The following is a 22,777-nucleotide window of genomic DNA, read 5'->3' as shown; positions in this document are numbered from 1 at the left end:
TCAAAAAAAAATATTTGTTAAGGAAAAAAAAAAACCACCACTGGTAATTTTTTAAAATCACCCTACATCAAAATAATTTACACATAAAGAATTCAAGAGTAAAATTCGAATAAGAAAAGAAGGAAGTAAGAATTAAGTATCTATCAGAAGTCTTGCCAGGAAAACTTTGAAAGGCTTTGAGGAACAAAGCAACATACCTTGACTCCGATTTTAACAGGCTCACCCTAGCTGCAGGCAATCAAGAACAGACTCAGGGATACCAGCTGGAAGGCTACTATAATACCCAGGTGAGAGAACAAGGTTGCTTGCCCCAGGAAGGCAGAAATGGAAATGTTGAAAGTAGTTAATTCTGGATATATTTCAAAGGAAGAGTAAACAGGATTTAAAGATGGACTGGAAATAGGGCCATGAAACCAATGTGAAAATTAAGAGCACACCACTGTCATGGGAAGCCTAGAGACTGGACAAAATGAGCAGGAGAGTGACTGCAGGTAGAAAACAGATGAGATCCAAATACCAAGCCTTGCCTGGGGCATCCCACAGTTAAAAAGTCAAGGGGATGGAGAAGAATGGGAAAAAGATCAAGACTGAACAGGCAGCTCCAATAGCAAAGATGTGGCTTGGTTTCTCAGCCTCAAGAGGCTATTAGAAGTTCAATCTGGAGATTCGTTATGAAAAGTTGCAGCAAAAGAGATTTAAAAGAGCCTACATGGTGAGCTGCTATCCATGCTGAACCTATAAAAACAATCAGGCCAAGTTTAATGAAACTAAACTTTTTATGCAAACAAATGAGTCTTAATTTGGCTATCTTGGGTAGAAATGAGAGTGACTTTAGAGAGAAAAAAATTATGTTTCACCAGAAACTATAACACACACTTGGGAATATTAGATTCTAGTTCTGTTACCATCTTTGAGGTTGCGTTTTACTATCTATAAACTGGGCTGGATCCTGAATTCTCCTGGTTTCCTCAAATATTAGGCTATAACTCTCCAAACTAACATTTCCACTTTTTCCTCCCACTTTTGGTGTGGCAACACTGAGAACCAAAGCTACTGCTTTCTTGAAGTCCTGCAACTTGAGATAAATTTAAGAGAAACCACCACACAATAGCCCATTTGGGGGCAATATTCTGGCCCACTGCTGTGTAAGCCACTCAGGAAGTTTACCTGAACACTGGAGGACATCATCAAAGACATTTCAAATTGCAAATGATACTTGACTCTAACATCTAGAAATCTGCACTGGCTGCTCCCTAGGTTCAGAAGCTGGTTTATAATTAGCTCCAACCATGAACCTTTTTGTCTTCACAGAAATGCCTCTTAGAAATACTGGATTGCTTGCACCTTAGAAGCCTAACTTTGAGAGCCCACCTGCATTACCGCTTGCAGAAATGGATTTATAGATTCTAGTTAAACCTACTGTCAGGACTAAGAGACTGGCTTAATGAGACAATCTACCAACTCGGCTTCTGGACTGTGAAACTCCACGAAGAAGGTTTAAAGGCAGAACTGCAGAACAGCAAACTTCGCCACTCCACAAGGTGTTTCTTGAGCAGAAGGTTAATTTAGGCTCATTGTTTTTAAGGAGCAGAGAACTTAGGAAGTTGTTCTTTTTCTGTCCCCTTAGTTGTCTAATGAACTGAGATAAAGGGCGTGTTCCTGGAATATAACTATCACCAGAAATATCTGCAAAGAGAAGGGGCTGGTATGGTGGGGAAATTGGCAGGGCCCAGCGATCAGAGCCCACTCTGTCGTCCAGCAAACACTCTTTGTAATCAGACTTTCACTTTTTCGTTTTCCATGGCAAATGCCTTTCTCCCCTTTGAAGTATTAAACCACTGACAGTATTTAAGGTGAGGGTTTCAGATATTTTAGCACATTATTCTGTTTTCCCAGGTCTCTCCCTTGTATATGTTATTAACTTCTGTTTGACTTTTCTCCTGTTTTAATAAAAAAAACTAGGGGGGGTAAGGGTGGGATAAATAGCCGGGGAGACAGGGAGACAAGGAGAAACAGGTGGAAGCCCAGAAGTCAAAGAAGAAAGGGTCCCAAGGAGGAAGGAGGGGTTGACTGCGTCAAATGGTAGTGACAGAGCTAGTCAGGAGGACTGGGAACTGGCTGAGAGATTTAACAAAGCAGAGTCAACCACGGGTCTGAGAACTGCAGTGATGAGGGCAGAGGCCGCAAACCCAACAGACCGGGAGAAAAAGAGCAGGACAGAGTGGTGCGCAGATGAATCTCATGGAGCCATGTGAGGCCGGGAGCAAATACGGCTCCCTCTCACGGGCCAAGCATGGGCGGGGCTTCAAGAGGGAACACAGCTGGAGTCACTGTTCCACAGGCCCTGGAGACACAGTCACCTCAGGAACGCATTCCTGGCTACCTGAGGGGATGGAATAGAGCATGATGATAAGATTATGAACTGTGATCTCGGCAAAAAGGGAGAGGTCTCCAGTCTCCTCACTCCACTGACAGAGCAAAATGGCTCTGGCGAAACTGAAATGTTAGAAAACAAAAAGCAACTGGAGAAATGTTTGTGAAATTGTTTACAGGGGGAGTTGGCCATTTGGCCATTTAGCAAGCTAGCATTCAGCAAATTGGTCTATAGTCGTCTTGACTTAGGATGACCAAAAATATATTGACTGGCCTGTTTGTCTTTACCTCACCTGCTTTCAGAGCCTGGGTTTCTGGTGGGAGAGAATCAAAAGTCTGCGATCCTGCACACATCAGTTTCTCCACTCTCTCAGCTGTAATGTCGAGGGGACTAGGAAGCTTCTGACACACCATAGCTGAAGTCTGCTGTTAAGGACTCAAAAGCCTGAGCAAGCGCTCTTCACCCTGGCAGAGACTCAGACTCTGCATGAAATACTGAAGTAACAACATATACCATGCCTGGGCTGTAAGGCAGTACTCGGTAAGTCACATCTCAAAACGTGGATACAATCTCAGGGAGTTCATGGACGCTCTAGAGCCCAGAAAGGGTGCTCATGGCAGATACTCTAACACTGACATCCTACGGAACAAACGAGGCAGGAGCACAGAGCTTAGGAGTTGGCTGCCTGTGACCCAGTCCTCATAAGCTTTCATACAGTTTCAGTCTCTACCAACTAGCATAAAACCACCATCAGCCGCTCGCTGCAATACAAGCAGGCCCTCCAACAGAGCGAGGTCGCGGTAGGCGTCTGTGTTTATTACAGCTCTGTGGTCCACCGTTGGCCCACTCCCCAGACACTGCACCCTCAGCCCACCCCATGGGTACTGCTAAGTACACACAGATCAGTGACAAGAAGGTATTAATAGTCTAAATTCCTCTATAAAATTACTTTGGTTGGGACTTCCCTAGAGGTCCAATGGCTAAGACTTCACCTTCCAATACAGGGGGTGTGGGTTCGATCCCTGGTCGGGGAGCTAAGATCCCACATGCCTCTCGGCCAAACAACCAAAACGTAAAACAGAACAAAAGCAATGCTGTAAAAAATTCAATAAAGACACTAAAATTGGCCCATATTACAAAAGTCTTAAGGAAAAAAAACAAAGAAGATAGTCTAAATTCACCTACAAAATGACTTTAGTTTAGGTAAACTGCCTAAAATCAAGTCCTTTTGGAATCACTAATTTGAGAGGAAGTATCAACAAGGTAAAGAAAATATGGGTTAAAATGAACCAGTGATCCTAACACAAACATCTAAAGTATCTACTTCTACGCAAATTTTAGTCTAAGAGTTTTGATTTTATGGATTAAGAAACAAAAATTTAAAATGTTTTTTAAGAACATTCAAATTCATATTAATCTTAATTAATATTAATAGTCACTTCTAAAGTATTTAATACAGTTTCATGGTAAAATATTAAATAACCCCAGAGAAAACTTACTCTGAATTGGCATGCTTTATTTTCAGAGGCCCTCCTGATGGCCAATAACACACTTTTTTCTTGTTCTGTCAAATCTATGATTTCATTAACAATCATTAATATAAAGGATACAAAGAACAGCTTGAGATATGGGTAGCCACTGACTGCAGATAGCATTGATCTGGACTCTAGGATCTGAATGCCGTGCCTCTCGGGCTCCGATTTTTAATCCTAAAGAAGTCACGATTTTATCAGTTTTCTCTTTGTCCCTATAGTAAACAAGAGATGGGTGGATGGGAGGTGAGAAGAAAGAAAGATCACATAAAGATACAAACGAGCAGTGAGGAAGAGAAACACAACATCACAGGACACATTTATTCCTAACGCACTACTTGAGTATAAAAAAACAAAAATGCTGGAGGGGGGCTCCTGCCATAGGATTAAACTGCTCAACCTCTACTTTTCACTTCCAAATGAACTTCTCTTGAAAATCTCCCATGAAGCACCATTCCACAATCGTCTTAAACACGCTATGTCAAATGGTAAAGCGATTTTATAAATAAATACTAAAAGCAAAAATCATTATTCCACCACTGGAACAACTTGGAAATTTACTAAAGCAAACTTTCTTTTCCACTTGTATCAGGCAAGGTTTTTTCCTTAATTGGGGACCCCATGAGTGATCCTCAATATCAAGCAGCTTTTCCACTACATTTACTATTTTACTTTAAACTAAGTTTGTAAAAATGAAAGTCTGATGGTTCTTCCCATCCTTTTATCTCTTTGCCTCAGCAGTCTATAAAATATTTCTGTTCTGTCCCTCCTGTCACCCTGTAATTGTGTTACACATACTCCTTTAAATGGTTTCCAAGCTTGGTAATCAAAGCCTCTGTAAAGGCTTTCTTCACTTTCCCAGTCTACCTAGCTTTCAGAAGAGTAACTCGTCAAACTGCAAATTACACTGCCCAGAGATAAACAATTTACAACAGTCTTACTTTTTCAAGACAGCATCATACAAACTCCATATATTTTCCAGGATCAACTGTACAAATAAAGGTTTCTTTCCTTTTGCCTGTAAAGAAAAAAAAAAAAAGGATGTATGGGTTTAAAATTTCTGAATATTTCATCAACATCTAACGTATTCATTCTTGATGTGCTTTACTATCGATGCTTCATTTCTACTAGAAAATACTTATTCAACAACAAAGTGGAGGAAAGTAGCTATATGAATGCTTTAAACAGCCAATAATCCACAGTCAGTTACAACTCACTCTTCTCCTTCCGAACCGTGGACACCACACAAGAAACCGCTCGGGGTGCGGGGCAGGGAGGTGGACACATCACGGCAGCTGTCCTCCCACTGCCATCAAGAAAACACATGGTACCCAAGCTGAGGCTAAAACTCCACTCTAAAATGTCCATGGACTTCATGCTAAAGGATGTTCTTAAAATATGAACGCTGTTCAACTTCAAGGAAGAGGATATTAAAAAAAACAAAACCCCTACTATTTCTCTTATCAAACTATACAAAATCACAGCATAAGCACTTTGAGATGGATACTCTCATAGTACAAGAGATGGAATATAAAATGAAACCCTCTTTCTCAAGAGCTACTGGCAAGGTACTGGGAAATTAAGTCATTACCTTTGAATGACTGGTTAAAAAAAAAGTCGTAAAGGCCTAAAAATGTATGCATCAAGATGCCTATAACAGCTTTACTTAAAATATCAAAATATTTGAGAAACAGAAATAAAAACTATGTTCAATCTTAGGAGAATGATTACATGAATGATAATGATGTAAGAGGGTGTTTATTACATGACAGGAATTGCTCTTAAGACTTTTCTTGGATATTTCATATAATTATCATAATCACTCCATGAGATAAATATTACTATCTTCAATTTGCAGAGGAAAGAAACAGACAAGTGTCACAGAACTAGAAAGCGGTAGAGCTGAGACGCAAAGAGACTCTCAAACTATGTTCTTTGCTACTTCACTCCACTGGCTCCTTTTAAAAATTATTTTTCATTTATTTATTTTTTAAATTTTTACAATGTTGTGTCAATGCTACTTTCTCCGTTCGTCCCCTCCCCCACCCTGTGTCCACAAGTCCATTCTCTACATCTGTCTCCCCATTCCTTCCTGCAAATAGGTTCATCAATACTATTTTTCTAGATTCCATATATATGCCTTAATATACTGTATTTTTCTCTTTCTTATTTCACTCTGTATTAACAGGCTCCAGGTTCATAAACCTCACTAGGACTCAAATTTGTTCTTTATTATGACTAATTCCATTGTATACACATTGTACCACACTGTACCACATCTTTATCCATTCCTCTATTAATGGAATTCTAGGTTGCTTCCACGCCTTGGCTATTGTAAATAGTGCTGCTATGAACACTGGGGTGTCTGTGTCTTTTTCATTTATGGCTTTCTCAGGGTATATGCCCAGGAGTGGGGTTGCCGGGTCATATGGTAGATCTGTTCCTAGTTTTTTAAGGAATCTACACACTGTACTGTTTATAAAGAACTTTCAATGACAAGGGAAGATGGTCACAATAGGATGTCAAGAGGAAAAGTGTTTACATTGTATAAACAGCATAATCTCAATCGAGGGACATATGTTATCTAAACAGAAAGAATGAAAGAAATGAAAACCATACCATTAGCAGTGTTGGCCTCTGGAATTTTTTTTCTTTCCTGTAGCTTTATACTAAGGAATACCTTCTAAAAGGAATATACATGCTCTTCAATGAGAATACATTTATAAAATCCTTAATTTTATATTAAAAAAAAAAGTCTTCAAGAAAAGCATCCTTCCTTTGAGGCTAGGTGACTCAGCAGCCCTACAAGACCGCCACCGACAGAATGAAGTGCTCCAGGGAGCACCTGCCTCACCCACTGGCAATGCATGGTGACTGGCGTTCAATGAGGAGGCCTCGGCTGAGGCTAGGAATACAGGCCACACAGTGATGTCTACAACAGACGTCTCTTTAGAAAGGGGACACACAAATGCATGATGCAAAATATGTGTCTTCAAGTTCACCAGCCCAGGATCTGGGATTTTTGCTCCTCTTAAATAGGAAAAACAACAACAACAACACGCAGTCCTTTGATCCTGATAAAGAACTCTATTTAAGCAATACTTGGACACAAGACACATGACCTTTAGCCACATATATACAGTAGAAAATCTCCCATAAACTGACTCACATAAACTGAGGCAAATTACAAGCATGTTACAGTGCAGGTATTCACAGGGCAAGAATGTGACCACTGATCAACAGGGACAAGAGACCACATTACCTGATCCACCTTCATAATCTTCTTAGCCTTCGTATTTATATAATAATCTCCCCACAATGTTTTCAAAAGAACTTCCTTTCTGATGCCAGTTTTTTGACTGTAGATTTTGGCAAAGTGCTCAATTCTGAAAGAAAAGCAAGTGTTCACATTATTAATAACAACAGAAATAAGTATGAGTCTAGCTAGCATTTGGGTGTTTCTATGCCAGGTACAGTTCAACGTGCTCTGAATTCATTTCAACTCTCTTACAAGGTAGGTACTAATTATCTCCCCCCCCCCTTTCATGGAAAAGCATAATGAAGCACGAGATATCATACAGGTAACAAGTAAAGCTGCGATTCAAAGCCAAGCAGTCTCGCCGGTGTTCCTGTCCAACTTTCCCTACATTCATATGAATGAGAATTCGGGCTATCAATCCCTGTCTTAATTCTGCAAGCATAAAACAAGAGGAACACTGGCCAAGGAAACAGGCCCCAGCTGTCCACTGCAACTGTGCCAACAATAAACTCTGTTTCAGCCCTTCACTATAAGTTCCTATTGCTCATGGAGTAAATAAGCCCTACAGCCAGAACCTGCCAGAAAAGGCTCTGTAGCACCCGAGATTAAACAGGAAATACATATACACTTATTTAGCCCTCTCCAGCCCTTAGAGAAACCAGTCAGCAGCAGGCCTGCTCTACTGCAAACCTCAGCCAAATGGGAGCAGTCACCGGACAAACACAGATGCTGTATATTACACCATCTGCAGTGTCTGGATAAAGGGGCCCCCAGAAAAAACTTTTTGCAGGGAACAGTATGTTCCTACACAATCTAAGCTTTGAGTCCAACTCTCAAAGTACCAGCAACTTACAAGACACCTGCCGTATTTTCCAAAGCATCCAGGGGTTAACTACAACCAAGTCCAGTTGGCTGACATTCTCTTATGATGACGAAAGCCTGGTGGGAGCAATAAGAAGCTGGAGGAGTGGAAGTTGATAATTACAGTTGGAACCAGAAATATGAAGAGCATCAGGCAGCAACTTAGAAGCAAAAAGAGACACTACAGAAACTACTGAAGATAAAAACCCAGTGCCCCCTCTCACTGAGAGTCACAGGAGAGAAAAATACCGAATCAGGAAGCAAAATTCGTATCACATGGTTGTAAGCCATCAACGTTCTGAAAGAGCCGGCCTCAAGGGTCCATCCCATGCAAAGTAATTCACTATTTAAAGCTTTATTTCCCATTTGATCCCAAAGATATTAACTTAGTAGAGGTCTTAAAAATTTTTTCTAAAAGTTTAGTTTCTATTACATTATTTATAACTTTTATATGTCAACTTTTATATATTTTATGTTTATGTTTATAGTGATATTAAAATATAAACTATATTATTATGCTATATGTAAATAAGTTTATACATTTACATCTTATACTGTTTCATATAAAACTTTTTATATAAGATTATAAATTTGTATACACAACATGTATATAACGGGGCTTCCCTGGTGGCTAAGATGGTAAAGAATCCGCTTACAATGCAGGAGACACAGGTTCGATCCTTGGGTTGGAAAGATCCTCTGGAGAAGGGAATGGCAACCCACTCCACTATTCTTGCCTGGAGAATCTCTTAGGCAGAGGAGACTGGTGGGCTACAGTCCATGGGGTCGCAAAGAGTCGGATACAAAAACAGTATCTCCTCAACAGGGGGTACAAATACTTACTGTCACTTACTGTTCTGATCAGGCACATTCTATTCATGTTTCTAGAATTTTTTTTTTTAATGTTGATTTGGGCTTCCTAGACTGTTATATTTTCTGTTATCCTTTACAACATGTCAGATATATGTCCTATTTTTAACTCAAAAAGTGGTAAATAAACACTTTTGCAAACACTAAAACTGCTATAGAATCATAAAGTAAGACACTTGCCCATCTGCTTATAGGTCACTGTCTTCCACCCTTTTCTAGTCTGTCATTTCTATACACATACCTACACATACAGACACTTATAAATCTTTGAAAATCTTGTTCTTCATCCTTTACCTTCTTTTTCATCCCCTGGTTACCACAAAAGCTGCTTATCCACATCAAACCTTTCTCCACTATTGCTTGGTGCTCTTATTCCTTTATGTGTCATTAGTGACAATGACAGCTTCTAGCAGGACTTCTCCATTCTTGAGTTCTATTTTAATTCATTTCCTCTACTGAGTAACTCCAAACAGGATTCTCAGAAAAGATCTGCAGAACATGTTTTCCAGGTCTTTACTGACTCATCGATCTTTGGCCAATCCGCCTGAATGAGGATGTGGCCACATATGAAATTACTGGGCCACATACGCTTTTGAGTCCGAGGTACCCAATGGGCTAATATTAACTGCAGGATTCTAAGATGCTGTGGCATGAAGAACTACTAGGAAGGGCTTTTCATCGTGTTCTCTTTCCTGTCCCTGTTGAATAGGGTTGGGCCTCAGCTCTGTTTACCTTAACCAGAAACTATTAACAGATCGTTGTTGCCACCTACCCAAGCCACTGTGCTGCTGCTTTTTCAGAGCAGATTCTCCTGGAGTAACAACTATTAACAGGACAAATTCAGGCCATACAGCCACCAGTCATACTTCTTAATCCTGTCCCACTACGTGAGAGTTCATAGAAACATTTTCTAAATTCTGAAATGTGCTCATTTTTCACATTTTGTGACATGTGGAGTTCCCTATTCACTGACATTTTAGAGGAAAATTGGAAGGAAAGGGTCTCCACCGTTTTCCCATAAGTTAACACGTCAACTAGCTGAGAACAGGCACTAGCAGATCTTCAAAGATAACACTGTCTAATACAGGGGAACTGATCTATTGACTGAAAGTAAGATAAAAACGTCCAGTCATGAGGGATACTGAAGTTCCCCTGATTTCATTCATTGAAATCTCTCCCCATTCCTTCTTCCATGATCAACTCCCCCTAATTCATGATTTAGACTAAAATTCACATAAAACATTCAATTATTTATGAAAATAAGTACTAGAAAAGGACAAGCCCCCTAGCTTGTGGCTCACTAACCAAGGCTTACCAATTAAGAAATCAATAGGTCTGACTCTCTTATATGACTGAAAGAATCACTGAACTTTTTAGCTCAAAGAAACTCTTAGACATTATCCTAGACCTACATTATTATTTTTCAAATGAAGAAACTGAGGACCAGAAAGTTGATAAAGGTAAGTCATCAACTACATATGAAAACTACAAATGTTCAGGTCTGTTAACTTCCATTTTCACTATAATCCATTATCTGAATGTATTTAAGTCTGATATGATCTTTATAGTAAATCAAGGAATCTATAATTTATTACAAATTAACACAAAAAATTACAGTATTATAATTTATTATGCTGCCCCAGGCAAATGTGTTTAGTCAAAATGACGTTGAAGAGTAACTTCCTGTAAAAAAGGAGATGAGAAATAACCAAGGTTGGTTTCACCTGGTCCCTTATTCCTGGTTCTATTATCCCCACAGACTGTATGAAAGGTTAAGCCCACAACTAAAGTAAATTTCCGGAGAAGGCAACGGCACCCCACTCTGGTACTCTTGCCTGGAAAATCCCATGGATGGAGGAGCCTGGTGGGCTGCAGTCCATGGGGTAGCTAAGAGCCGGATACAACTGAGCAACTTCACTTTCACTTTTCACTTTCATGCATTGGAGAAGGAAATGGCAACCCACTCCAGTGTTCTTGCCTAGAGAATCCCAGGGATGGGGGCGCCTGTTGGGCTGCCGTCTATGGGGTCGCACAGAGTGGGACACGACTGAAGTGACTTAGCAGCAGCAGCAGAAAGTAAATTTCATTACACCCCACAACTGTTTATCCAAGTCAAAGACATTTTTTCCCAAGGTAAAAAATCCTTTGAATTTCCTGATTCCACGAGTAAGCAATGGCTGTGGTTAGAAATGTAATCAATTACCTAGCACATTCAAAACTGCTATCACTACTACTTGGCCTGAGCATGTACATATCCAGAAGGGCAATGAGAGGAAACAAGGGTCCCAATATTCCACAGTGAAGATCCCACAAAAGTACTATGGTAAGAAAGCATGAATTTCAGTGCCAGGCAGTCTTTAAACTGAACAACAGCTCTGCCACTCAGTGGCTGGGTAATGTTTAAGAAATCATCACATCATCTTCACTGCAGCATTACTGACAATAGCCAAGGTATGGAAACCACGTAAGTGTCCAGTCACAGATGAAAGGATAAAGATGACGTGGTGTGCACATGTGCGTGTGCGTGCACGCACACACACACGAACAGTATTCAGCCATAAAAAAGAATGCAAACTTGTCATGTGCAACAACATGGATAGACCTCTAGAACATTAGGAGATATGTCAGATGGAAGAAGACAAGAGCAAATAGTGCATGATGTCACTTACACATGTAGAAGCTTTAAACACAAAACCAAAAAAACAAGCGTCTTACAGATACAGAAAACAGACTGGTGGTTGCTAGAGGCAAGGAGTAGATGGTTGGCAAAATGGTTGAAGGGGGTCAAAAGGTACAAACTTCCAGTTATAAAATAAGTCATAGGATGCAATGTATATAGCATGGTAAGTAGAGCTAGTAACATTGCACTGTGTAACAGAAAGTTAAGAGTCAAAGTTAAAAATCCTCATCACACACACACACAAATTTTCTAACTATGTAGTGTGATGGAAATTAGACTTACTGTAGTGATCATCTATATACAAATATAAACAAATATTTACACAATATGTACAAAGATAGATTACGTTGTATACTTGAAATCAATATAATGATATATGTCAATTTTACCTGAACAAAAACGAAGTGGGCAAAGAACATGAAAAGACATTTCACCCAAGAGGATATATAGATGACAAATCAGCTCATGAAAAGGTTCAACCTCAGAAGCTGTTGCTGCTGCTGCTGCTAAGTCACTTCAGTCGTGTCCAACTCTTAGAAACCCCATAGACAGCAGCCCACCAGGCTCTGCTGTCCCTGGGATTCTCCAGGCAAGAATGCTGGAGTGGGTTGCCATTTCCTTCTCCAATGCATGAAAGTGAAAAGGGAAAGTGAAGTTGCTCAGTCGTGTCTGACTCTTAGCGACCCCGTGGACTGCAGCCTACCAGTCTCCTCCGTCCATGGGATTTTCCAGGCAAGAGTACTGGAGTGGGTTGCCACTGCCTTCTCCAGAAGCTGTTAGGAAAATGCAAAGTAAAAGCAAAACAGCACATCAGTATATATCTAGCAGAATGACTAAAAAAAGAAAAAAGAGAAACAGTGATGATACCAAATGAGGGTTAAGATGTGGAGAAATGGATCACCACCCATTGCTGGTGGGAATATGGTACACCTACTCTGGAACAATTTGATAGTTTCTTTAAAAATCAAACATATAACAACCATAGGACTCAGCAAATGTACTTCCAGGCATTCATCCCAGAGAAATGAAAACTTACGTTCACATAAACACCTACACATGAATGCTTATAGCAGCTTTACTCACAGTAGCCCCAAACCAGAAAAAACCCAGACGTCCTTCAATGGGTAAATATTTAAACAAACTGTGGTACCATGGAATAGGACTAGACAATGAAAAGGAAACCACCAGTGATGCACGCAACAATTTAGGTAAGTCTCCAGAAAACAATGCTGAAAACATCCAACCTAGAAAACATTCTACGTTGTTCAAGTGCAGTTCTATAACATTCTTGAAGTGACAAGTTATAGAAATGCAGGACAGTTAGTCGTTGAGCAGGAACTGGGAGTGGGGCGGAAGGAGGTGTTGCTATGTCAGTGCAACGCAAAGGTGCTCTGTGGTGACGGATTTTATCAGTGTTAATAGCCCAGCTGTGATGTTGCACTACAGTTCCGCATGATGGCACCTTTGGAGGGACACTAGGGAAAGAAGAGAACACTCCTGTATTCTTTCTTACGACTGTACGTGAATCTATGATACCTCAAGATAAAAAGTTTAATTAAAGCACCAGTTGTATACAGAATCCACAGAGAGATTTCATTAGAGTCAAAAACTTACCCAAAGCCCCACCCATCTATTGCACTTGTAAACACCACATTCCCCTGGTCAGGTGAGAAGTACAGGTGGGAGTCATCCGTGTCCTCCAAGCCGGTGCTCCAGTCATACACCTGCTCTCCTTGTTCAGAATTCGGGTTCACCTGGGATTCAGCCTCTCTCTCCGCTCTTTCTTCTAGCACTTTAGAAGTAAAAAGAGTTCCTGTGAGTGCATTAATCTAGGAGAGATGGCAAAACGGCAGAAGGTCATTCGGATGCATGGCACGCCCAGGACAGGAGGCACACTGTCTAACCCTCCTTAAGTCTAGACTCCTAAGTCACAGTCTGAACTCCTATGAAGCCCATGAGGATGGAACTGATGTTTACAGCAATCATCAACTCACATGTTATCAGCCACTTATTTCAATACCCAGTAAGACTAAATCGTAAGGCTTTTGGAAGGTCATTTCTTTTTTTAATGCAAACACTAATCTGTCGTATCTTCAATGTGTTTTTCAGCACGAGGGCCAGGTGTCACTAGAACTCCTGGTTTCCAAGCCCCACAATCTGAGTTTATGACTTTTGTCAACTCCCTGTTTCTCATGTCAGATGTTTGAACTGTTCACCCCTCTCTTCAGGCCCTCTTCTGACCTCTAAGCTCCAAAGATTCTCATTCCTAGGTGACCAATCTTATTTCCTACCTCAGAGAGAAAACAAAATCTACTGTTCAAAGATCCTGCAGACTCCCCATCATCCAACTTATAAGTCCATCTCTACAAACACTGCTGGGTTTCCTCCTTCCACAGCAGGGCAGGAGTATTCTACCTGTTCCATGCCTGACTGTCTCTTCAGGGAACTGGATCCACTGACCCAGACTTTCTCACTGTTCTACCTTTATCATTTCCTTCCTGTAGCAAACATTCTCAACGTGGCCTCATCAAGGGTGCCCCACTGTCTTGAAAAAGACATTTCAAACCTCCACGCATGGCATAGACGGTTCACCAGAATCTAAACTGTATTCCTTTCTACTCCCATCTCTTATCACTACTGTACTTGATCTAGTTCTTCAATTGTAACGAATAATTTACATTCTTTGAATGAAACTTGCACTATATGACTTCTTTATATGACTCAGTTTTTTCTTTTCTTTATATGACTCTGTATATCTTATTTCTTCTCTCTTGAAGGCCTCTGCCATAATTCTCTCCTGGCACATATTACCTTTCTTCCATCTCAAGACTCCTATTGTAAGACTCTCCCTACTCTCCCCTTCCTATTGACCCATTCTGGGTGAGGCAGGCCTCACTTATGTTCTCAAATCATATTCTGGGTTTGTCTCATTGTTCCCCAAACATCTTTTAAGTGTTTTTCTCCCCTAACCCACTGTGAGATCTTTGAACATAGGGACTCTGACCTGTCTGTCTTTATATTCACAATCTTTAGCATGAAGGAAATCTTCAAGAACTCATTTATTCAACACACAGTTACGGTAATGTCTGCCAAATAAATAAACGGATGAAAGCTTTGGTAAAATTTCACCCAAATACAGGTAATAAAAAAAGCCAAAGATTTTCCTAATATTGGCTTCACTTAAAAACCCAACCACAAGACTTTAAACAAGAGAACATTAAGACCTACTGTCCAAGTTTTCTACTCCAGGATGCTCCCAGGAGACGGAGTTGACTCCTGAGATGATGCTAGCTCTGCTGCCTCTGCTGCAGTGTGATGACTCCAACACATTTAAGTGGATTCTCTGCAGCAAAGCCTCATACTCAACCTAGCAACTTCCTTACAACTCTCCTTCGAGCCACAGTTTTTAAAGTACTGAAATAAAGGATAAAATACCTGTTCTAATATATTCTTGAGGTGAGAGTAGGCCTCCTGTGGGGTGAATTTCAGTTCCACTATCAAGCGATCTATCTTATTGATCACTAAAACTGGACGGATGTTTTCAAGCCAGGCTTGCCGCAGAACTGCCTGTGTCTGATTAAAACAGAAAAGGAAATGTAAAGCTCATGATTTAAATTAAAGCACAGTAGAAAATCCTGATTAATAAGTAGCTTATTTTCATGCTCCTCTATCATACAGAACTCAGACCATGCCAGTCAGACACAGGTATTCATTAGACAGTCAAAAATATATAACACAGAAGCAAAGAACTGCAGGCAGGAAATTGTTCTTGCCTTTATGGAACTGACAATTTATTTAAGAAGGATAAATAAAAATTGTGTACAAGATAGTAAGAGTTTTGTGAAATTAAAACACACACGAGAACACACACAGTTTGTTGAATAATCATTAAAAAAAAAAACCCACTCATGCTGTAACACACAGGTGGAAAAACAGAGTATGTCCCCAGAAGCTCCCTGTGCACACTTTCCTGATCAGAAACCACTTCTTAGCATTAACCACTATTCAGCCACTTTGAAGTCACGTCTGTTAATTTAACTTAACTTGTCAGGACACCCAGCACACTACATAGAATAAAGTTTTGCTTCTCTAGATCCAGGACCTGTGCGCTTACAGGGAATCAGAGAAGTTACAGAATACATACAGCACGTCTTCCTGGAATAATCAGATTTTCTCCATTTCTACAAGAAAACCTCATTTCACTGTGCTCTGCTTTACTGTGTATCATAGATGTTGCTTTATTTAACAAACTGAAGGTTTGTGCAACTCTGCATCAAGTCTACTGGCGTTCCAATAGCATTTGTTCACTTCTTGTTGTTCTGTCAGATTTCGGTAATTCTCATGATACTTTACATTTTTCATAATTAATATAGTTGTTGTGATCTGCTATCAGTGATCTTTGATGTTACTATTACAACTCAATGAAGGGTCAGAAATGGTTAAGTATCTTTTAGTAAGAGTATTGTTTTAATCAAGGTACGTACTTTTTTAAGACAATGCTGTTGCATACTTAAGAGACTTCAGTGTAGTATCAACGTAACCTGTATACTCACTGGGGAACCAAAAAAATTCACGTGACCTGCTTTACTGCACTACTCACTTTACTGCAGTAGCTCAGGACCAAACCTGAACTATCTCCAAGGTATGCCTGCAATGTAAGCTTTTTACGCTTCTTTTTAAAAATCAATAAGACAAACGATGGTACAATAAGAAGTAGGACACAAAGGTGACAACACTTTTAAAGAAAAAAACATAGGGTTTCAAAGAAAGATTATTTTAAAAACTGAGATTAGAAAGCCACTGTGAGTTTCATGCTGATCAGAGCTGTATGTTCACTCTGGCCTTAGGGAGAACTATTTCAACTTTGGTGGGAAAGGTAAGAAAGTGCAGATTAAGAATCTGGAAGAGGAAGAGAGGGGAGGAAGGGAGAGTGTGTGTGTGTGTGTGTGTGTGTGTGTGTGTGAGGGGGCCTGCAGACTGAGAAACCAACAGAAGAGCCTTGCCCACGTAAGGGAGAAGCAGGTCAGAATTTCGCTGTCAACAACCCCTCATGGCTGAGAGGCTCTTTCATGGGAGGAAAGCCCCCAGGGGCCCCTACATGCCTCTCTCATTTCCACTGAGTCCCTCTCCCAGAGAATACCACAAACATGTCAAAGGACTTAAAGTCATTCTCTCTAATATCCCTCCAGAACTCGGGGGACTTAACTCCACCATAGGCTGGAACACAATGGAATGTGAAATGGAAACTAGCTTTCTGGTGTCACAGGAAGTCTAAAGTGCCACGTCGTCACTGATGGCCAGTGCCTCCTCTCCCCCTGCCTTCTCTAACTAAACACTTCCAGCCAACCATCCACTACCTGCGGGCAGACCCCTTCCACAGCGTCCACGACGATGATGCACCCGTCACAGATGCGAACAGCCGTGGACACTTCGGAGGAGAAATCCACGTGGCCTGGAGAGTCTATTAGGTTAATCAGGTACTCCTCATTGCCTGAAATGAGATTTGAAAACACGTATTGGGCACTGCAGGTACGCAACCCTCTCCTCAGGCAACTGAGAGCAGGAGAGCTTCTAAGAAATGACTGAAGAAAGGCTCTGTCACATAAAACAAAAGCTGTGAGGGTCTCGAAACCATTCATCATTTTCATAGCCCAACCCTTCATTTCATTTTAGCTTTCATGCTAAAGCTCCCAAAAGGGAAGAGATTTACCCAAGGTCACAAAAGCAGTCACACGTCAGAAACATACCCAGGTCTATCTATCAGCTTAGTCACTTCCTGTAAAGGTCACAGGTGCCTCTAGACTTTGCAACTGGGGAAACAACACTTGTCTGTTCACCTGGCTCAGAATCAGAGTCAGAAACCCGGGAGTGAGAAAAGACTGATGTTCACTGCCTGGAACCCATGCAAATGTCCTAAGCCTCTGTAATGTACTTGGAAATTTTCTATGTTCATATGACCCTAGACAGAAAGTCAGAGATCAAGGACCAACTATGTTTCGCTCAATTTCACACTGCTAACATGTGCCATTACCGTAAAGCACAGGGCCTGGTGTCAGAGCCACTGAAAGAGTAATAGCGGTACATTTCTGTCTAAGTCTTACAAACAAATACACACAATTTAAGATGAGAGGCTTGAACATGCTTAAAAGTTGACAGCGCCAGGACACAGGAACACAAGCCTTTCATAGTAACAGCAGGAAAGCAAAGATACTAGCTCTATTACACTCTGAGGGGTAGCGGCAAACAGCTGAGAATTTCTCTTTTCTCTGTAAAATAGAATGGACAAATGTCTGCTGAGATTGTGGGAAAGGGACTGAGAGGTGGACTTGAAGAGACAAGAGGGTTTAAGAGAGCTCCAGTGGGAGAGAATGAGCAAGGTCTGACAGAGGACACACAAAGTCTGCCAGCAGCCCAACAACCAGCCGAGAGCCCAGCCCAAGGGTATGAGGGAAATGTGTAGAGTCAGCTCTACCAAGGGTTAGAGTTTTACTGGGAGGACAGGAGGCCAAGACAGCAGACACTGAGGGCCTCAGCGAGACTGTCAGAAAAAGACAAGTCTGGATAGGAGGAGGCAGAGATGAAATGAAGGATGCCGATGGGGTGCAGGAGACTGAAGGGCTTCCTGAAGTCAAGTGGGTCCCTTGCTATACAGGTGAGAGAGCTGGAAAAGTAAAGATTGTGCAGAATGGAGTATTTAAATGGGAAATATCAGAGGACCAGTAAGGGGTGATATTAAAATGCAGAAAGCAGCCATGCTAGGGGTGAGTGAAGCAGAGGCGTACACATCACTACTGTTGAGAAGCCAAGCGCAAGCTGTTGGAAGAGGTCATTTTTCAGACACAGGAAAAGCTACCTTGGTGGATTTGGGTATAAAGGAAAATGATGAACCAGGTACCAAAGTCACTAATGAATGGCGACCAGGGACTGTAACTGGAAGCTGTGGTGGTGAGAAGGGGTGGAGAATAACTGGATAGAAGGGAAGAGTCTCGAAGGAGATGGAGTTTTAAAGCAATGGTGGAAGAACTAAACTCTGAACCAGAACCAGGGTACAGGGAGAAGGGTGATCCCATGTTCTTACCCAGGGACAGAGTATGACAGAATAAACAGCACTCACTCAAAAGGACAAGAGAGCAGCGACTAGAAAACCGCCAGGCAGGGGGAGGAGGAAAAACTGAAAAAAGACGCTGAGGATAGAGGGACACACATTCACCTTGGAAAGTTTCAGAGAAAGGGGTGGGCGGGAAGGGAATAGTGAGGGGTTGAGGGCAGGTGTGAGAAACATGGGGACAAGATGACAGAGGCCAGATCATGTGACCTCCATTTTGGGCAGTGACCAAAGACAACAGAGACAGGGGTAATGCCACAGGAGGTGCCCTTACAGAGCCAGAGCACCCCTGGAGGGCAGCAGAGAATTTCACTGAAGGGGAGTCAGTGGCGGCCTGGTCTGAAGACTTTTGAGAGACTCCTGGTCCAAATAAACAGGCTGGAAATATATTAATAATTACTTGGTTCCCAGGACCCCGAAGCGGGAAAATCCCATGGACAGAGGAGCCTGGAGAGTTACAGTCCATGGGGTCACAGAGTTGGACACGTCTGAGCATGCAATCATTATACAGGACTAGTGCCACATGCTAACTACTCTGTCTCTAGGAAGGCCTCTTAATCTCTCTGAACTCCGTTTTGCATACATGTAAAATGAAGAGAACCTCCATTTCCCAGGATTGCCATGAGGGTTAAACAAAACCACGCAGATGAGACATGCAGCTCAGAATCGAACCATGGTGCACCCATCTTCTTAGATCTTGCATCATCTGAATGCTTCACAAAGTAAAGCATCATTATCTTTAGAGGAAAAAACCTGACCTTTAGTCAAACTAGGCACAATGGAACCCCATCCTCCAAGCCTGGTCCCGAAGGAAAAGGACAGTGATCAGAAACACAAGTGATTGTTTACGTGTCTAGAAGCAACAGTAGCTACTGATGCGTGCTGGCCTCGTGTGCATCTGGATGGCACGAGTCAGTGTCCCCGGGGAGAGGGTCACAGAGCTGAAACCCTCTACTCGCCCATAACTGCAGACCCCTATGGGGGTGTCCGCCTGGTGGCTCAGATGGTAAAGAATCTGCCTGCAATGTGGGAGACCCAGGTTTGATCCCCAGGTCGGGAAGATCCCCTATGAACAGAGGGGGCTGGCAGGCTATATATAGTCCATGGGGTCACAAGGAGTGAGACACGACTTAGCGACTAACACTTTCACTTCCTGCAGGTATTTACAGAGGGGTGAACTTACACGTGGATCTGTCTGCAGACAGCCTCCACATCCTTGGTCTCCACATTTGGAGCACATCTAAGCTACAGTATGGCTGCCTCTTGGGTAAATACTGAGTGTCCCCCTGAACCAGCCTGTCAGCTAGCACATATGCCTGAAGTACAAACTGAAAGCCTATTAGTGAAAGCCCACTACAATTTGCTCTATACTGCACTTCACCATTTTTTAATAATTGCCAGATTTTTTAAAAACTGGATGAGTTTACCAAAAATCTTGATGCCTTTTCTTGAAAAAAAAAAAAAAAAAAAAAAGGACAAAACAAAACAGAAAACCACAGGGCACCTGTCAGTTGGAGCTAAACAGCACTAGCCCCCACCCAGGTGGAGGGGGTGTTTCATGGGTGGACCGAGTCTGTTCTCTGGCTCACAGCAGCCCCCCCTGCACTGCCTCACTCATGTGGAGGTGCTGACGCCAGCACCACACCAAGGACCAATGATACAGTCTCTAAGAATCACGTGAGACCAGTGCTGGGGTAAGCAGTTAACTCTTGGGGGGGATTTAAGTTAGATACCTACCTCACAGCTTGCAAGTACACACATACACATGCACACTTACGAGAGGATTAAATGTGAAAACATAAAATAACTGGGGGTAAAACTAGAGCAATTTTTATTTCTATCTTGTGTTTTACTGTAAATTTTCTACAACACATATAAAATTTGTAAATTAAAAAAAAATTTTTTTTAAAGATGAATCAGAATGAAAACTTCATTTTAGAAGTTCTGTGAAACCAATTATTTGTTCACAGGTATAAAGAATGGCTGCTGCTGCTGCTGCGAAGTCGCTTCAGTCGTGTCCGACTCTGCGACCTCATAGACAGCAGCCCACCAGGCTCCTCCGTCCATGGGATTTTTCCAGGCAAAAGTACTGGAGTGGGATGCCATCGCCTTCTCCGTAAAGAATGGCTACAGAGTAGAAATGACAATAGGCCTTTTGAGACTATTTAAAGAACAGTCAATGAACTTCTAAACTCTTCAAGTTCATAAAAATAAGGAAAGATAGGAAAAAAACTGACCACTGAGCCATTTGCTGAATCACAGAATTAGGACATACTCTTTAAAATGCGAGAGGTGGTTTTTTAAAAAATTAAGGCATTACTTTAAATACACTGGGAATTCATGTACCTAAGAGCTTCAAAACTGGTTTAGTTCAAAATCATTTTAAAGACTGACCTTAAAGAGAAGAGTCACGCCCCACACAGCACAACCCTTGGTGTTAGTGTCAGAGATGTGACACTGTGAAGGATAAACCACAGGCCAGTCCATCAGGGAAATGAAATACATCTTTATTACTTTCTTCTACTTATCAAAACTCACATGTTGTGTAAAATTTCCAAACAGTACAAAATAAGTATTTTGAAAACTGTGAGTTTTCACATAATCCAGTCCCAGATAATTATGGTTAAGGTTTTAGTATACAGCCTTCCAGACACCTTCATCTACATACTTAATATATTCTTATCATCAAAACACATTTGTGTCTCATAAGTATTTACTCCGCAACTTGCTTTTTGTCTCTGACTTTATCTTTTCTATATAATCACACAGCTGTTGGAAGAGCTGCAGAGCACTTCACAGCATGGATGTATCAGTCTGCTTAACTATTTTCCAAAGACAGACACTAAGGGATTCTTTTCACTGATACAGACATTTGGGTGAATATCAATGAACATATATCTCGCATGCTCGTGTGACTGTGTCTGTCAGACAAATCCCTAAAAGTATTACTGTCCGAGTGGCATCCTGATCTGCAGATACAAGCTACAGTGACCATGGCAATGCAGAGTCAAGTAAATAAGACTCTAGATCTAACAGGCAGGCCAGAGAACAGAACGAGGACCCAGCGAGGAAATGGGACGATAACACTGAGCCAGCAAGGTCCTGTGACTCCAGACCTTCCCAAAGAAGATATCTCCACAAGCACCTGGGTGGACGGGGGCAGGTGTGAACTGCCAGTGCTTCTGCCCTCAAGCCAGTCAGAGGTCCTCATCCGTACCCAAGTCTGGACAGCCTGACTCTGATCTGAAAATTGATCATCTGGAAAGGCCAGAATGAAGTTTGTGGAAGGTAAAGCAAAAAAAACCTGAGGCGTGAAACTGATCTGGAAAGAGAAAGGAAGACACAAAAGATACAAAATCATTGTTCTGTAAAACGCAGACTGACTTACCTTCTGCATAATGCAGAGAGATGGCACTGGATTTCATAGTGATCCCTCGGACCTGTTCATCTTCTCTGCTGTCCATGTACCTCAACTGTAAAAACGCAACCTTAACGTTAAAACAGACTGATGTGGACTTTTGTTTTAAATATTTAAATTTTTAGGCTTATTATTGCCATGAAGCTGTTCATTAGGTCCCACTATTTTTACCTTTTAAACCTCTGCAGCATTTTTCTTGCCTGCTGCTGCTAAGTCGCTTCAGTCGTGTCCGACTCTGTGCAACCCCATAGACGGCAGCCCACCAGGCTCCCCCGTCCCTGAGATTCTCCAGGCAAGAACACTGGAGTGGGTTGCCATTTCCTTCTCCAATGCATGAAAGTGAAAAGTGAAAGTGAAGTCGCTCAGTTATGTCCGACCCTCAGCGACCCCATGGACTGCAGCCCACGAGGCTCCTCTGCTCATGGGATTCTCCAGGCAAGAGTACTGGAGTGGGGTGCCATTGGCTTGCTCCTTTTCTTGCCTAGTATCATGTATTTCTTTCTCCTTTCCTTTTTCCTTGATCAGTTTTTAGATGTTTATCAGTTGTAATGCAAGATAATCACACAATGTCTACATTGCTAGTAATTCTTTTTAAATTAATAGACTTTCTTTTTAGAGCAATTTTAAGTTTCTAGAATAACTGGAAAGTAAAGAGGTTCCTAGAATAACTGGAAAGTA

General features: G+C 41.5%; 1 protein-coding gene across 2 annotated transcripts in view; it reads right to left on the bottom strand.

Annotated features, from left to right (window-relative positions):
- EFL1 (elongation factor like GTPase 1) overlaps positions 1–22,777 on the bottom strand; it is a 111,623-nt gene that overhangs the window by 85,272 nt on the left and 3,574 nt on the right. For both annotated transcript variants that reach the window (XM_040257469.1, XM_040257470.1), the window contains exons 4-11: positions 22,070–22,154; positions 16,934–17,067; positions 15,012–15,149; positions 13,191–13,405; positions 7,169–7,292; positions 4,848–4,924; positions 3,985–4,121; positions 2,667–2,789 (exon numbers count right to left, since the gene is read on the bottom strand). In XM_040257469.1, the coding sequence (XP_040113403.1) occupies positions 2,667–2,789; positions 3,985–4,121; positions 4,848–4,924; positions 7,169–7,292; positions 13,191–13,405; positions 15,012–15,149; positions 16,934–17,067; positions 22,070–22,154 (1,033 nt within the window). The remainder of the gene's footprint in view (positions 1–2,666; positions 2,790–3,984; positions 4,122–4,847; positions 4,925–7,168; positions 7,293–13,190; positions 13,406–15,011; positions 15,150–16,933; positions 17,068–22,069; positions 22,155–22,777) is intronic.

The sequence above is a fragment of the Oryx dammah genome, unplaced genomic scaffold, assembly GCF_014754425.2.
Source record: "Oryx dammah isolate SB20612 unplaced genomic scaffold, SCBI_Odam_1.1 HiC_scaffold_16, whole genome shotgun sequence".
Classification (NCBI taxonomy): Eukaryota; Metazoa; Chordata; class Mammalia; order Artiodactyla; family Bovidae; genus Oryx; species Oryx dammah.
Note: the sequence above shows the minus strand (reverse complement) of the source record. Positions and strands in the feature narration are given on the sequence as shown.